General features: G+C 33.8%; 2 protein-coding genes and 1 non-coding gene across 5 annotated transcripts; 1 reads left to right on the top strand and 2 right to left on the bottom strand.

Moving 5' to 3' along the window:
* Window positions 1-494: 494 nt before the first annotated feature.
* LOC146921840 (Pentatricopeptide repeat (PPR) superfamily protein) lies at window positions 495-9,826 on the bottom strand. Of its 3 annotated transcripts, XM_085715095.1 has the most exons (3): window positions 7,536-9,826; window positions 4,554-5,077; window positions 4,311-4,507 (listed from the first exon to the last, which is right to left on the bottom strand). In XM_085715095.1, exon 1 carries the CDS (start codon window positions 9,784-9,786, stop codon window positions 7,795-7,797), a length of 1,992 nt encoding a protein of 663 aa, XP_085571221.1. In that variant the 5' UTR covers window positions 9,787-9,826; the 3' UTR covers window positions 4,311-4,507; window positions 4,554-5,077; window positions 7,536-7,794. The 3 variants fall into 3 exon arrangements, with proteins under 3 accessions (XP_085571222.1, XP_085571221.1, XP_085571220.1); XM_085715096.1 differs by lacking the exons at window positions 4,311-4,507; window positions 4,554-5,077 and adding an exon at window positions 495-2,286; XM_085715094.1 differs by lacking the exons at window positions 4,311-4,507; window positions 4,554-5,077 and adding an exon at window positions 5,686-6,924.
* A 105-nt stretch (window positions 9,827-9,931) lies between these two features.
* On the top strand, window positions 9,932-10,005 carry TRNAN-GUU (transfer RNA asparagine (anticodon GUU)). The gene has a single exon. It is a non-coding gene; the product is annotated as a tRNA-Asn (tRNA).
* Window positions 10,006-13,849: 3,844 nt separating this feature from the next.
* On the bottom strand, window positions 13,850-15,700 carry LOC146921838 (uncharacterized). Its single transcript, XM_085711395.1, has 5 exons — window positions 15,452-15,700; window positions 15,086-15,385; window positions 14,688-14,981; window positions 14,188-14,533; window positions 13,850-14,082 (listed from the first exon to the last, which is right to left on the bottom strand). The coding sequence occupies exons 1-5, from the start codon at window positions 15,698-15,700 to the stop codon at window positions 13,850-13,852; spliced, it is 1,422 nt and encodes a 473-aa protein (XP_085567521.1).
* Window positions 15,701-16,116: the final 416 nt, after the last annotated feature.

The following is a 16,116-nucleotide window of genomic DNA, read 5'->3' as shown; positions in this document are numbered from 1 at the left end:
ATAAACTTTAACGCGCCTTTTCTTGCCATGCGATGTTATAGTTTTGTTTTTTTTCACTATTTCATTTAGTTTAAACATAATCAATTATTGTCATTTTGTAACGTTAATTCTTAGTTTACAAACATTGACATAGTATGATAAAAAAAACTGGGAGATTGCTCACTTGTTGCCACATATTATATTAAATATTATAATTTCCTTAAAAAAACTTCATATACTTTTCCATGTTCAAAGCTCCCGGTTAACCACTTGAGCTCAATTACTTGATTGCATCATAATGACTTTAATTTATATCACTTACAACTTGCAAATATCTAATGATGTATTGGTGGAGTTGAATAGCTAAACTAGTTTGAACCGAGGGATAAAGAGTTAGAGGTCTAATGAGATTTCATGTCGAATTCATAGGAGGCAGTAAAGAATGATACATCAAGGAATTTTGGTCATGCACTTATGGGAAGCATAATAAGGACTTATCATATGGTCTCTTAAAATAATAAGCAAAACATGTAAAGTTTTTCAATTAATTAAAGTTGAGATAAATATAATAATAATAATAATAATAAAAGCTTCATTAATATTCATATTCATCATATAATAGATAACATAATATAGGCTATAGCATCAGAAAATAAAAGACATTAAGAGGGTAGCTACTCTCACTTATTTTATTTAGGTGGTATTATAGATAGATATTATGGATTCATGTGCAGAGACTTTTGAACTCCTCACAAGCGTAGCTTCCAGGGTTCATGGTGCACCCTTTCTGAAGTTCTGAACAAACGGATGGATAGTAAACTTGTTCACCCATAGCAGCAGCCGCAAAAAGAAAGAGAAGAATGATCATGATCATAGTCACATACATTTTTTTCATTGTTTCTTACTTTGATCAAATATATATTTGTGTATGTTCCACTCATTTCTCTCCAAAGTACCAATATATATATACTACAAGAGTACTAGTAATTCATACGTGTCTCAACTTAATTTTTTCTCTCATACGTGTGGATGTGGATGTGGAAGAGTGTGTACTCTAATTCATTCATACATCATACCATTTTTGTATATTGATGGGTATGTTCAAGTTAACCATTCAAAAATGTGAAAAACCAATTTGATTTCTATTTCACTTCATCCTATTAATAACCCATTCATTCATTAATTCATTTTGTTTTCAAATATCAAATACGTACATAGCTGATTCCCACCTTCTCTATTTTGCTATTTATCTACAATTGTTGATTAAAATTTCAACTTTTGAGTTAATGTAGTAGTAATAATAATATTTGTCATTTATTTATTTATAATACCTATTAAAAATGATTTTCTTGGTAATAATAATAATTGTTTCGGGAAGACCATTTCTTTGTGTCAAATATAATAAGGAAAAGACTCATATAGTCATGAATATTGGGCTTAAGAACTCCCAAAGATTCTTAAACACACTATACCATCTTAATACCGATTTATGATATTTTTTCCGATCAAAATAAATAATACCGATTAATGATATTATTTTTTATGTGATTTTTAATGGAATTGAATTCACAATGATAGTGTAAGATTAATGGTAACATTAATAATAATATAAAAGAGTAAGGAAATTGATTTTACCTTGTCAGGCGTCTGGTGCAAAGATCCGAGGGTGGAAGAGTCGATCGAAATTGCAAAAATGAGAAATGCAAACACAATGCGCCAAGCCATGGGTTTTTATTTGCATAATATCCAAGAGGTGAAGCAGCGCAATGTAGAAAGTGACGGCGAAGCGACCAAAGTTTTTCCACCGGAAGAGTGGAATTCAGTAGAAAGAAGCACATGATGCCCACATCATCCCAATCACAACTTCATATCTACTAGACTACTAGCATAGCTCAATCAAAATAGTAAAACCACTCCATCATTGATGATAATTGATAAAGCCTCTTGTGCCTATGCTAAATCTCATTCATCCAACAGAATATGACAATTATCACAAAAGCAATACTAAATCTCCCACCTGCATAATTCTGCAGTAAGCTGAATTGAATAATTTGTCACACTCACAGAACAAGTCTCTTTCCATCCAATATCCGCAGCCTTCATGCACCTGCAACAGTTGATACTAAACAACAATAGATGGCGCCACCTCCATTACATACGTAAACACCAAACTATCCAATGTTTTTTTTCCTTTAAAAATTCCTTGCTTACGTGCTTTCCAAATACACCAAATGCTTGCAAACCAAAAAGATTCCAACATCCTTGTTGAATTAAACTAGAGAAATTGCATATATGTTGATTCCCTTCCTGCAAAATTGATATTGCTGATTTTAGGAAAAAGAAAAGAACAACTCATATAATTTGATAGTATGACAATTCATTTACATACTATTAAGAGTAATATAGAAAATAAGTAAGAACTTAATTCTTTAAAGATAATAATTTTTTAAATAATTAGAAAACTGTAATCTGATGTGGAAGTCAGACATAAAAGTCACAAGGCAAGCGTGTCTTGTTTTTTTTTTTTTTTTTTTGAGACAGTGAATATATTAATTAACACCAAAATCATACAAGACGTACAATCAGTGCACTGAAAAAACACGACAATACAACAGGCCTGATATGATGGTAACCCAATCCGGGACTGACAGAACCCGAAACACCAAAAACCAGAAAAAACACAGCCAAACCGGCTCTTCTGCCACTTAAAAACCCCCCTAGAGACATCATCCAACAGCTATACTCCCATAAAAGAGAAAAAAAACCCCAAACCGCAGTAGCTTCAGCTGTCACCTGAATTATCTCAGCCGCTCCATCCAAACACCCAAGACCACAGAAGTTATCTTGAAAGACAATCCATGGGGTTCGAAGTCCATCATAATACATACATGGAGGGATTTTGAGCCGCTTTAAACTCCATTGCCAAGACACCCTTTTGATTTCCTCTACTATTTCCTCCGGCTCCTTAATACAATTGTTAAAAATCCGATCGTTCCTAGCTTTCCAAATCACCCAAGGCAAGCGTGGCTATATGAGACATCACCGTCTTATTATGACTCTATCTCTTTTAACTTAATACGATCCTTTATTTTCGATTAAAACTTCAATACTAATCAATTTACTTTAATCAATAACTGTATTTCAGATTACAGTTTTTGATGTGGAAGTCAGACATAAAAGTCACAAGGCATGTATATATGAGACAGCCCAAGCTTATGTTACTGACCAACTTTGATTAATCAACTCAGCAGTAAGAGCTGTTACTAAACTCAGGCCTCATGAGAAGAACTTGGGCCGTACTGACGGTACAAGGTATGGTCCACGGCCAATTATTTAGACATTTTACTTTATGTTCAATTTAAAGTCAATCTGATATTCTCACAGTACCTCGTGAGAGAATTTGGGAACAGCCATTTGTTATGTCCCCTTTGATAGATTTACTGGGAACAACTATTGACAGTGAGTCAGTGATACAGTTTCTCACTGGCATTCATTTTCACGCCATTCTGGTGGACAGTGATAAACAGTCCCGGTTTATTTTTGTTAGGGACTAAAGAGGGTCGTTTTTTGTTAGGGACTAAACCTGTCCTCTGTGTTCTTTGTGAAGGACCAAAATGGGTCTTCACTCTTCCTGTTTTTTTTTTTTTTTTTGTTTTGAAATAGCTGGTTTCAATCATAACAAATATTCTATGATCAAGTAGTTGAGGCTTCAGTCCTCGTGGCCTCCATTCTAACAATATACTGCAAAAATTATAATAGCCAAATGGCATATTATTCTAAAAGACTTCAATTATAAGATTGATAAAAGTAAAGAGCAAAATAGACCCATAGTATGATAGTTAATATATAGAGCAAGAACATGCATATGTTTCAACCATGGAAATATTGGAGCAATTTGTTTCTCAAAGCACAGGGCTTCAACCATAATCTATGAAAAAGTTACTCCTCAAATAAGAATGCATGTATCCCAGCATTGCATATACTCTACTAAGAACAAAATCTGCATTATTATGATCAGTGATAATAACAATACTTATCAGCAGTGATAATAACAATACGATAGTAACAATCTGTATCTGATACATTCTACTAAAATTAAGCAACCTTTTATAGTCTCGCCTCTTTTCCTTATATTTGATTATCTAGTAGAAAAGTTTTGGATAAAAGATAACCTCGCATTTTCATTCTCATACAGCTCTATTGCAAAATAGTTCAGTTTTACAGATAATAACATATAATACACAGCTGAGAGTCTCAATGTAAAGATGATGACAGACTATGCGCATTGGAGTTTACATCATCATTAATTATACATATTAGTTGACAAAATCTTTTCTTTTTTGTTATAAAAAAATCACCCGTCTTTAATTTGTAGGTTATATTCCTCCAAACTGCATGATATGAGAATCTTTGATATGAAGTCTTATTATAATCATTATAGCAACAAATTAAAAAAGTCTCCTGATGAATTTAACAATATACCTTCCAAAGAAAATTATCAACAACCTAAAGCTTACTACGTTAAAACCTTTCTAAGACAGTTTCTTTTCAAACCACGCTTACTACGTTAAAACCTTTCTAAGACAGTTTCTTTTCAAACCACAGTCCACAAAATCTGATTTCTCTTTTACATTTGACAGCTTTACATCTATTCTACTAGTCCGCTCACAATGTAGCACTCAAGAACTGATACCTCTTCTACTAGTCCACAAAATTTGATATCTCTTTCACCGTAGAAACGGCCTGATGAAAATTCCACTGAGAAACACAATAAAAAAACATTGATCATACAAAATAAACTGGCATCATAAAAAAAACCAAATTTTTTTGAGTCCAATGGGAATACAACCAACTTAATTTATTTAAACTGATAATATGATGTCCAAACACATATAAAACAGTCTATAAAGAGGCATATCCTGAAAAAATCCACAATAAAAAACAAACCTCTAAAACATTTGAAAGAGCATAGAAGAAAAACATAAATGAGCAATACCGAAATTTACACAAACTCAACTATAAGGCAAAAGAAAAACTATTCCTGTACACACTTTGATATTGAAGGAAAAAATTGTGAAACTGAAGCATCACCCTGTTCCTGTACATCACACACAGCCCTATATCAACAATTTTAAGAATAACAAAAAAGCAGAAGAAATAATTTTAAGAGACAAAAAATGAGAAAGGATAAGAAATAGACAGTGATGAATGAATATCCAACAAGCTCAACAACAATAGAAGTAAAGCAAAGAAAATAGGTTCTTGAGACACAATTAAACTCATGAGTGGAGTACAACATAAACTACAAGAGTTACTGAGACACGTTTAAACAGATAAAATTTCACAATGTTTTTTTTATAAATAAGCCAAATGTATTAATCACCAACTAATCAAACCATATAAGTTCACAAGTGGCTGAAGCCATAGCTCAATATTTTGCTTCTACACCTGATTTCGTCACATCATTCTCTTTCTTGTTCTTCTAGGTGACCAAGTTATTACAAGCAAAAGCACGATAACCAGCTCCAATACCATCTTAGAATTTAGACCAAGCCTAACTCAATCACAATAGCTAGATCAAGCAATGAGGACATCCCAAATCTTACGGACTAGATATTTTGGGGATGGACAAATGCAGATGGCACAAAAACAGATCTAGGATGGACTTAGATAACATGTTGAGCAAGAGAAAAACGAGAAATCATGAGAGAATCATTATCTCAATTACACACAAGATAATATTATATATAGCCACAAATACAAAGTTGACAATTACTCTAATTACAATAGTTACATTATTGCACGATTGACAATAATTCTAATATCAGAACTCTGTTATTTGAAAAGATAGTTTTCAACAAATAAATACAATGGCAAATTATGTATAAGCTTGAGATTTCTTTCACCACAAAAGTGCACTATTCCATCCTTAGGCACACTAACGCAAAGGAAATAATCCTTCCTTCCTGCCAACATGCCTACGGAAGCCAAGTTTCACTTCTATGGTGAAGAAAACCTTAACCCATGTCATTCTAAACCCAATGATCGGTTTTACAATTGATATATACAAAAGTACTTTGACCCATTTTTCTTATCTCCTTGATACGAAGTATCATTACTATCAGAGTCTAGATACTTTGTGAAACCTAAGCCATTTGCTATATGAAGAATAAGCGTACCAAATTACAGATAGTCATTCTTTCTGTATCGGGGCATCATATTCAACAAATACAAGAATGCATGGAGTCTTTTGCTTATGATTAGTAGTGACAAAACAAGAATACAAGTTCAAAGATGAAGCTCATTCCCTAAATTAAATAGATGGTAATCTAATCTCGCTCACATTCTTCCTTTTATCATTTATCCATATGCTTCCTAGAAAATAAATTATGCTAAGAAATCAAAGGAATAAAGAAATTATTTTAACCTTGTTCTAACTACCAATGCAACATGAAGCACTTCAAAATTATCCATCTACAAAGGTCAATCTCTTCTATCACAGCCAACCACCCACTCCCTTTAATTGAAGCTTCCTTCTCAATTTCTTTTCGAAGATAAAACACACTTAAATTTAATTGCCACACTCATGGTACCATCATACAGTTGTCAATCGCGTATTAGGGAGGCCAACAAAAAATCTGCCATATATGCATGGCGTTGCGGCTTATGGAGGTCCAAAAACATGGCAGATATTTATAGGTGCTGCGGCTTATGGAGGCTGGCACGAAGTCTGCAATGCTATAACATCATGGCGGAAATTTGACTCTTCATGTGAACAAACAATAGCATGACTCTTCATGCTCAGTTGCTGACACACAAGTAGGGGATTCGAAAGCATGACTCTATAGGATTGAGAACTTTTATAGGATGAACTGTCCATGCCCGACAGGTTGTTATTTCCCCATGCCTGAACCATGCCATTGATCCTATATGGTATTTTGTGTCCTAAAAGGTATGTCAATTGAGTCAGCTGTCATTAACTCAAAACTTATGCATATGTAAAACCAGTGTTTTTGATGAATTTTTTATTTTTCTTTCTAAATGAGTATTATCTTATGCTACATGACCAATTTATTTTTTGTTTAGAAGTGAGCTCACTAGTATCTGCCAAGACATACAAGATTTATTTATAGCATAGCATGACTTCCACCAAATTTATTTAAACATGTCCAAAAAGATGATCGATCAAATTGAGCTAGAAATAAATATTATAGTAGTCATTAAATTTGTTTTTATCCTGACACAGATGCAGAAATTTAAGATTAACTGTCATTAAAATTTCAAGCTAGAAGTTCTCAATAATTCAGCACAAGTTCCTATCTCATAACGAAGTTCATTGATTCAATGTGTGTTTACGATTCTTAGTCTATCTAAAAGAAAACACCTGAGGACAACAATCAATGAGAAAAAATGGAGAACAAAGAACAAAATGGTAAAAATGATTAGACTACACTTAGACCGAAATGCAATAATTAGCTACCTAAACTTATTAAAAGATTGTCAAACAATTGCTTTATATAACATAATAATACAAAGAGTAGGACATTGTGGAGTACCCGCCAGTACAAAACTTCTGTTGTTATCAGAGATTGTAAAAAATTGAAGTGTTCTGAATTTGTGAAATCAAAGCACGCTTCTTAAAAGAACTCCCATTTTGAAATGAATCCTTCGTCAACTGTCATTTCCCTAACCACCAAGACCGGTAAGACCAACAGTCGCGGATTAAATAGTGACCGTGAGAGAGAGAATTCCTGTTTTGTCCTGAAGTGGTGGTTTAATCCATGGGATAAGAGGTCACTCAGCTGTCCATACAGTTCATGCATTTAAGCCAGCCCAATTCTTAAAAGCAATAAGCGCTTCCATCTTTCTGACATTCTTTTTCCTTAACCTGGCCACTTTGAGCTTTTTATGTGTCTCCATGAACGCTTGCTTGTATCTCCACTTATCAACAAATATTTTCATCTCCTTAGATTTCTCCACAACTTGCATAACAGCATCAAAGAAACCTCCCTTGACCATAGCATACAGGAATGCATCAACCAGATTCTGGTCAAATTTGATCCCCTTCGGCCCATCCCCTGCTAACTTTCGCTTAACCTCATTCCACAACATCATTACATCAAAATATTTTTCTGCCGAAACATATCCGTTAATCAGGGACAAGTATGTCTGGTCATTCGGCTCAAATTGCAGGAATGTCATCCTTCTAAAAGTTCTTCTTGCATCTTCTAGCCTCCCGGCTTTACAAAAAGCGTGGATTATAGAATTCCAATCATGAGTACCCACTTCAATACGAGGATCCTCAACCACCTCATCTAAGAAAGCTGCCATCAACTCAGGTCGATGGTTCTCCATCAAACCTGTCATTATAGTCAAGTAACTCCCTTTCAAATCAAGAACCCTAGCCCCTCTCCTGTCCCTAAACAGAGAAAACACTGACTGAAAGTCTTGACCGGACATGGATGTTTCTATCAAAGCATCATAGGTTTCCACGTCCAACTTTAGACCTGAACTACTAATCTCCGTCACCAATAGAGTAGCCTCCGCAGTTCGATTCTCTTTGCAGTAAGCTTTCAAGATCGGCACATAGACCCCAAGACCCACAGAGCCTCCCAAAGCATTCATCTCATCAAGAATACTGTGTGCTTTGTCTGATAATCCAATACTAACACATGCATTCACAATACCGAAACCTATAGACTCGTCAACTTTGATATTCGAAGACTCCAATTTCTGAGCTTCAATAATCAAATTAGCTAAACCCTTAATATTTCCCTTATGAAGATATTCCTTAACTACTAAACAAAAAGTGTCTCTATCGAAATTCCAAACTTCCTCTACATCATCTCTATCATTCAAACTAGTGAGAATAGTCGACTCTACAGAAGCTAAATTACCAGACTTAACATATCCATTAATCAAATTAGAATAAAAACATTTATTGTTTTTGGAGTAACCAAAACCAAGCATCAAAACTTTTAACTCGTCTATCTTATCTTGTAACCCTTTAAGTGCATATAAATAAGCAAGAAATCCAAAACTAAACTCGTCTGGCTTAACACCAAGCTTGGACATAATTCCAACAACTCTGTCAGCATCAGTTACCGATTCAAGATGAAAACAGCAGGCTTGAAGAGCAGCATTACAAGCAGCAACATCAGGTATCATAAAGTCAAGCTTCTCATCCAGAGCAACCCTACAGTTCTCTTCAAAAACAGGCAAGAAAGCAGCAAGGTTGTCATTGTTCCTGGCAATATCAACGAGCACGCCGCCCCACGAATGAAAAGGAATAAAAAAACGATACTTGAACATTGATTTGACAAGTGCAAAAGCAGGGGGAGCAGTGTTGGCGGATTTCATAGAAAGAAGGAGGGTATGGATGGTGTCGAATTCGAGGAGGTTGGGGTGTTTTTGGATGAGAAAGAGGGTTGAAGCGAAAGCTCTTTTGAGATTGAGAATGTCGTGAAGAGAAGATAAGTGGATGAGAAGGGAATTAGTGAGGGGTTTGGGTGGGACGGATTGATGAGCTGTGAGGGTTTTGAAAGATTTCCAAGCTTCGTCGGTTTGAGAAGTGATAAGGGATTTGTGGAGAGTTGTTTGAAGAGTTGTGAGTTGTTGAGGTGTGAGAGAGAGTGATGTTGGTGGTGAAGTTGGGAGATGATTTTGGGGTTCATTATCATCATGGATATTAAATTTGAATAAAGAAGGTTGAAGGAATGAGTAAAGAGATGGAGTTTCACTCGATGAAGAGGAGAATGATTTTGTTCTATAAGGAACAACATTCAACTTCAAAAGCTTTTTCGCCATCCTTCATTCATTTCATTCATTCATCAATTGAAGTGAAAGTGTCGTGAATTGAAGCATGTTTTGCGTTCTCGATCGGTTCAGTGATGGCTTCTCACAGCGTATCATTAATGAATATATTAAATTACTATCAAAGCATGAACATGAAGCTGGAATAGCTCAGTTGGTTAGAGCGTGTGGCTGTTAACCACAAGGTCGGAGGTTCAACCCCTCCTTCTAGCGATTTTCCTTTTTTTTTTTTTGTTTATTTATTTTCCTTTTTTTTTTTTTGTTTATTTTTCTTCATATACTATTTTAAATCTATAACCCTATGACTGTTTTTTAAACGGGAATTGATTGATAGTGTTTTCTCCCAAACCAACGCCATAGCGGGTAGCACTTGGGTGACATTGTGGTTGGTGACATTGGCCAACCATTTATTCTTTCTCTTTCACAATATTTTTTTATTTCTTTGTACACTTGTGACATCGTGGTTGGTCAATGTTACCAATGTCACCAACCACAATGTCACCCAAATATTTTTCCGCCACAGCTATCCCCCACACATCCAATCCAATATTAATTATTGTTTTTTTTCTTTCTTTCTAAGTTACTCTTTTTGGAGTTTATAATCTTGACCCATTTTGTCATTTTTATAATCTCTTACTTACTTCGATCATCATTATTATAAAAGAAATTATATTTGTACAACCATTTTGTAACAAGTTTTTGACAATTCCCTCGTACTTACATAATAATGTCTATCTAAAGTTGGTTCGCGAAGTAATGATTAAATTTGCTCTTCAGACTATTCTGTCTTGTGTCATGAGTATTTTTCATTTACCGTATTCGTTGATTACAACCATTGAGAGAATGATAAACTCGTTTGTGTGGGGTCATGGAGGAGCTAATAATAGATGAATTCATTGGTTGTCGTGGGAGAATTTGTTGATGCGTAAAGTACATGGTGGACTGGGTTTCAAAGATCTCTCGACTTTTAACCTTGCAATGCTTGGTAAGCAAGGGTGGAAGTTCCAAAACTGAATCATAGTATTTGATATCTCAAATATTTAAAGCAAGGTATTTCCCATCTTGTAGATACCTTGCGGCGAGCTTAGGTCACAATCCGAGTTATGTACGTAGAAGCATTTTATGCGCTTGGTTCATTGTGAGAGGCGACACTCAGTAGATTATTGGTATAGGGTTGTCCATCCCTATCTAGGATGCTTAGAGCATTCAAGGTCGCTGTGTTAAGATCTTTTGACTCCAGAACTCCACTCATTGGCATTTCATATAACTCCTAGGATGCTAGAGCTTGCTTAAGCATTATTTATCAATGCATTTAGAGCAACTATTTCTTCATTAATGATGATGGGTAAAATCGAATTGAACTGTTTATGGTTTTCTGCAAACCAATCCAATATGATTTTAAGATTCAAAAAACTAGAATTTTTGTTGGATTTTTAGTGATTGCTATGTTGCGAAGGATTTTTTTTAAGTTTTTAATAGTTGAGTCCATTAAGTTTGGGACCTAAGTCTATGGGTATACAAGGAATATAAGTTTTGTACCATACACATGATTGTTTCCACTATTAGGTCAAAAAGTCTCCATTAAATTAAATAAAATACGAAAAATATTTGAAGAGTGCCTTTAATCTTTATAAAAACTTATCTGTGTGTGTAATTGTCAGGATTCAAGCCTTATCTTAGACATTGAATTAAAAAAGTCACACTGATGTTCCATGCTTGGGGAAGAAAAGAAATCATAGATCAAAATATATACAATTATGAAAGTTCGAATTTTGCCATCTCATATTCATGACAAAATGTAAATACAAGACTGACTATTAAGGTCCTACACCAGGTCTGATCCTTCATTTAATCCTGCATATACGAAATGTAAAAGTATATAATTACAAATTAAAATGCCACTCATGTAAGGAAAAAACTTAAGTATGTTATCAAGCTTACCACCCTAATTCATTACAGATTCAGCGGTCCTATTTTTTCTGTATACGTACGACTATATAAAATGGATTCAGCAGTACTGATCTAAGATCTTAGACATTAAGTGTCCATTTGTTATGGTTTTTTTACGAAAAAATCATTTTTTTTTAAAGATAATTATCATTTTTAAAAGTGTTGTATCTTCTAAAATAATTTATTTTTTGAAAAGTTACTCTTAATATTTTTTTAGAATCCATTTGTTATGGATTAATATTAAAATAAAAGTAAATAAAAGTAGTTTTGATATTAAATAATTTATAGATTATTTTTTCGAACCGATTATGTGTCTTTTTGTTTGAGTATCCTAAGTCCTAACTCTATTTGTTATAGATTCAAATAAAGAAGTAAAGGCTCATTTCAGTCCCTAATTTTTTTTTGAAAGACACAATTCAGTCCCTTAGAAAAATAATTTTTTTTTTTAGTCCTTCAGAAAAATAAACCGAGACAATTTAGTCTCTATCTCATTATCTTTAAAAAAAAATGCTGACTTGTTATCCACGTGGCAGAGATGACATGACATGTACATTATCTACAGCATGTCAAACAATATCAACTTGATTTCTGTAAACCCTAAATTAGCAACAGGCAAGTGTGAATTAGAAAGAGCCAAAACTTCCTTCTTCAGTTTTGCTATACCCTAATTCTCTCTTTACGATTCTGCAATCTACTGAAACATAATAGATTTTTCGATTCCTTAGACATTGTGATTTTCATGCGATTACAAATTTACAATGGTTGTCACTTTTGTTTATTGTGGTGCCTTGATTTCCCTTGGTCTCCTTTGTTCCCTCTGTATATTGTGGTTTTCATATCTTTGGTTGAGGCTTATTTTTTTAATGTTCCTTTTACACCATTATTATCTCACATGAACTCATAAAAATCGAGATCGGTGCACACATACATACACAAGCGAGACGAGATCATAAAAGCTTTTGGAGTGGTGTTAGAGCCCGTTTGTTAAAGCTTTATTAAGAAAATAACATTTTTTTTAATAATCACTTTTAAGAGTATGTCATAAATTTGTTGCAATTTTTTTTTTAAAAATCATAATCTTAAAAGGCCGTTTGTTATAGTCTTTTTAACAAAATACTATAATTTTTTTTATAAAAAATAATCACTTTTAAGAGTGTTGTATCCGTTTCTTACAGCTTTAAATGAGAAGATGTTATGAGAAGCTTCTCAAAAAATATATTTCTTCAAGAGAGAAAATATTGTTTAAAAGATTGAACTAATTTTGTAACAAAAAAATTTCTTTTATATAGTTTTATCCAAACAAACTAAATTATCTTTTAAAAAAAAAAGATTTTTATTACGGTAAACAAACGCAAAATAGATTCTAATTTTTCATAAAATCTCTGAAATATAACCTCGAAATTATTTTATGTAAAAACCACTTTTATTTTAATCCGTAACAAACGAACCCTTAAACAAATCTAAAAACAACTTCAAATGAGAAACTGTTCTCAAAGAATAGATTTTTTTTTGGTAAAAAGAAAACAAGGGTCAAAAGATTGAACCGATTTTGTAACCGATGTTGTTAAGGGTTTGTTTGTTACGGATTAAATTAAAAATGATTTCGGCATAAAATAATTTAAAGATTACTTTATAGAGATTTTATGAGAAATTAGAATCAATTTTGCCTTTTTTTTTTGCGGTGGCCGAGGTGTGAACCACGGACCTTGCATATATTTTGCGTTTGTTTACTGTAATAAAAATCACTTTTTTTTAGCAATACGAAAATCACTTTTTTTAAACAAAAAATAATTTAATTTGTTTGGATACATTTGTAGAAAAGAGTTTTTTGTTACAAAATTAGTTTAATCATTTGAAGTTACTCTTAACAGATTCTCATTTGAAGTTGTTTATAGATCTTTTTTTTTAGATTATGACTTTTTGAAAAAACTGTAACAAATTGATGCAATACTCCTTTTTTTTTTTTTTTTACGTTAAAGACAATTTCATTAACGAAAGTCTGGCAATAAATCAAATGTCAAAACTACCCTTAAATCTAATACAATCTCGAATAACAGAGTCAACATAGTTGGGAGATTGTTGGTGAACATTCAATGCTAAAACCACATTAGAAGCATCTGATTCTGCTATAAGGTTTAGAAAAGACACGTCTTTTGCAAATTCCAAACCCTTCTGCATAGCTAACAACAACGACAACACCAACGACAACACCTTCATTATCTCTCACCATAACCTCTGAATCTGGTAATGAAAAGACTTGCCAGGAACTAGCACCAACGACAACACCTTCTTTATCTCTCACCACAACACTAATACCCCACTTATCACCCTCTATCGGACCTGCTGCATCAACATAAGGTTATAGAAACCACTAAAAGGAGGTGTTCAATAAACATCAGATATTGGCAAAATTGGACCTCCACTTAGTAATTCTTTCTAGGTGACTTGTAGAGAAAATATCTTGAAATAAATTATTAAAAACTATGACAATGTCTTCCTCATCATCAAATTTTTCCCCATGATCGTCGCATATAGATTCCACACAATTTCTAGATTTTCTCTTAGAAGCTTTTTGATGATTTTTTGTTGTTGTATTTTTATCTTTATGGTTTAACCACAAAGCATGTGATCTATGAGCCCACAAAATTTCTTCACTCTCTACCAAGTCATTCAATCTAGCCTCAACTCGTCTAATTTCTGACATCACCCCCTCATGCTGAGTTTGCTTTTTAAGATCATCCAATTTATTTTGAACAATTTTTATCTGATTGGGAACATCACCAAAACGATCCTTACTCCAGTTAGAAAGATCATGCACATTCCACACAATTTCTAGATTTTCTCTTAGAAGCTTTTTGATGATTTTTTGTTGTTGTATTTTTATCTTTATGGTTTAACCACAAAGCATGTGATCTATGAGCCCACAAAATTTCTTCACTCTCTACCAAGTCATTCAATCTAGCCTCAACTCGTCTAATTTCTGACATCACCCCCTCATGCTGAGTTTGCTTTTTAAGATCATCCAATTTATTTTGAACAATTTTTATCTGATTGGGAACATCACCAAAACGATCCTTACTCCAGTTAGAAAGATCATGCACACATCGATTAATTTTGTCAGACATAAAATCCCCCGCCACCTCCCAAGAACCTTTCACTGCTTCCAAAATGCCACTATCACGCAACCAACATTCTTTAAAACGTTGTAATTTAAGAACATTTGTTTTTTCTTTGGCTTCCTAGAAGCAAGCCGTAACCACAAAGGTAAATGATCTGAAGCATATCTCGTTAAATGCACCACTAAAGCCGAAGGATAGAATGAGGACCAGACTGGTGTCGCTACCATCCTATCAAGGCATGCCTTGATATTAAACACACCATCTTGTCTATTATGCCAAGTAAATTTATCACCCTCAAAACCTAAGTCAGAGAGATTGTGATTTTGAAGAGTGTCCCGAAACATCGAGATCATATGAGAGCTTCCGAAATTCCTACCTTCCTTCTCATCTTGTGAAAGAATCAGATTAAAATCCCCCATGAGAAGCCACTTATCAGTACTTTGCACCAATGATAAATGGTCAATTAACTCGCAAATTTTATGCTTCATTTGAGACTCCGGAAAACCATATACCCCAGTAAGCCTCTATTTCTCATATCCATTCTCAATAGCAATCAATACATCAATATGGTTAGAGGAAAGAGATAATACCTCCACTTCAACTCCTTCCTTCCAAATCATTGCAAGACTGTCAGTACATCTATTATCTTCTCCTGAACAACTAACGACAACAACACAAGATAAACCTTGAACATTCCGAAACATGTTCATCTCAAAGTCTTTTTTCTTGGTTTCTGAGAGAAATACACATGTGAGATTTTTATCTCGTAAGAGATTTTTGAACGCACTAATCGTTCGTAGATTACCAAGTCCACAACAATTCCAAGCTATGCAACTCATTGTCTCCGATAAACACAAAAACTCGTTATTGAAAGGGAAAACAATAATCCTTATTGAAAGGGAAAATCAATACTCCTTGTTAATTAAAAGGGGAAACAAAAAAACATTCTTCATGAATAATTCATCAAATAGGTTGAGGGCATCCTTACTTGATATTAATAGAGGTGGACAAATGAATTTCAATGGTAGCAGCACGAAAAAGCCTATTTGGGAATGCATAGTGTATGTCTTCTCAACGATCAATCTTCCCGTCAAAATTTATAATGTGTTGAATTTTCTAAGGATAGCTAGAACCCTTGTGATGAACCCACCAAACAGTGGTTCCGATACTTCAAAATTGTGACAACACAAAAACCCTTGTGTGAAGTCTAATTGCTAGTGCTTGGTTCTCTGTTCTTTCTCTTCTGAGACTCTAT

The sequence above is a fragment of the Medicago sativa genome, chromosome 5, assembly GCF_051527215.1.
Source record: "Medicago sativa cultivar Bolivia chromosome 5, Bolivia_mono, whole genome shotgun sequence".
NCBI lineage: Eukaryota > Viridiplantae > Streptophyta > Magnoliopsida > Fabales > Fabaceae > Medicago > Medicago sativa.
The sequence above is the reverse complement of the archived record's forward strand: the minus strand, read 5'-3'. Positions and strand labels throughout refer to the sequence as shown.

Excerpts from the sequence above, each read along its gene's own strand:
- LOC146921840 (XM_085715096.1), bottom strand. The coding sequence starts at position 9,786 with ATGGCGAAAAAGCTTTTGAAGTTGAATGTTGTTCCTTATAGAACAAAA.
- LOC146921838 (XM_085711395.1), bottom strand. The coding sequence starts at position 15,700 with ATGAGTTGCATAGCTTGGAATTGTTGTGGACTTGGTAATCTACGAACG. Across the intron at positions 14,534-14,687 it reads AGGCTAGATTGAATGACTTG|GATCGTTTTGGTGATGTTCC; the intron begins GTAGAGAGTGAA and ends AACTGGAGTAAG. Across the intron at positions 14,083-14,187 it reads TCAAGATATTTTCTCTACAA|GTCCGATAGAGGGTGATAAG; the intron begins GTCACCTAGAAA and ends TTGATGCAGCAG.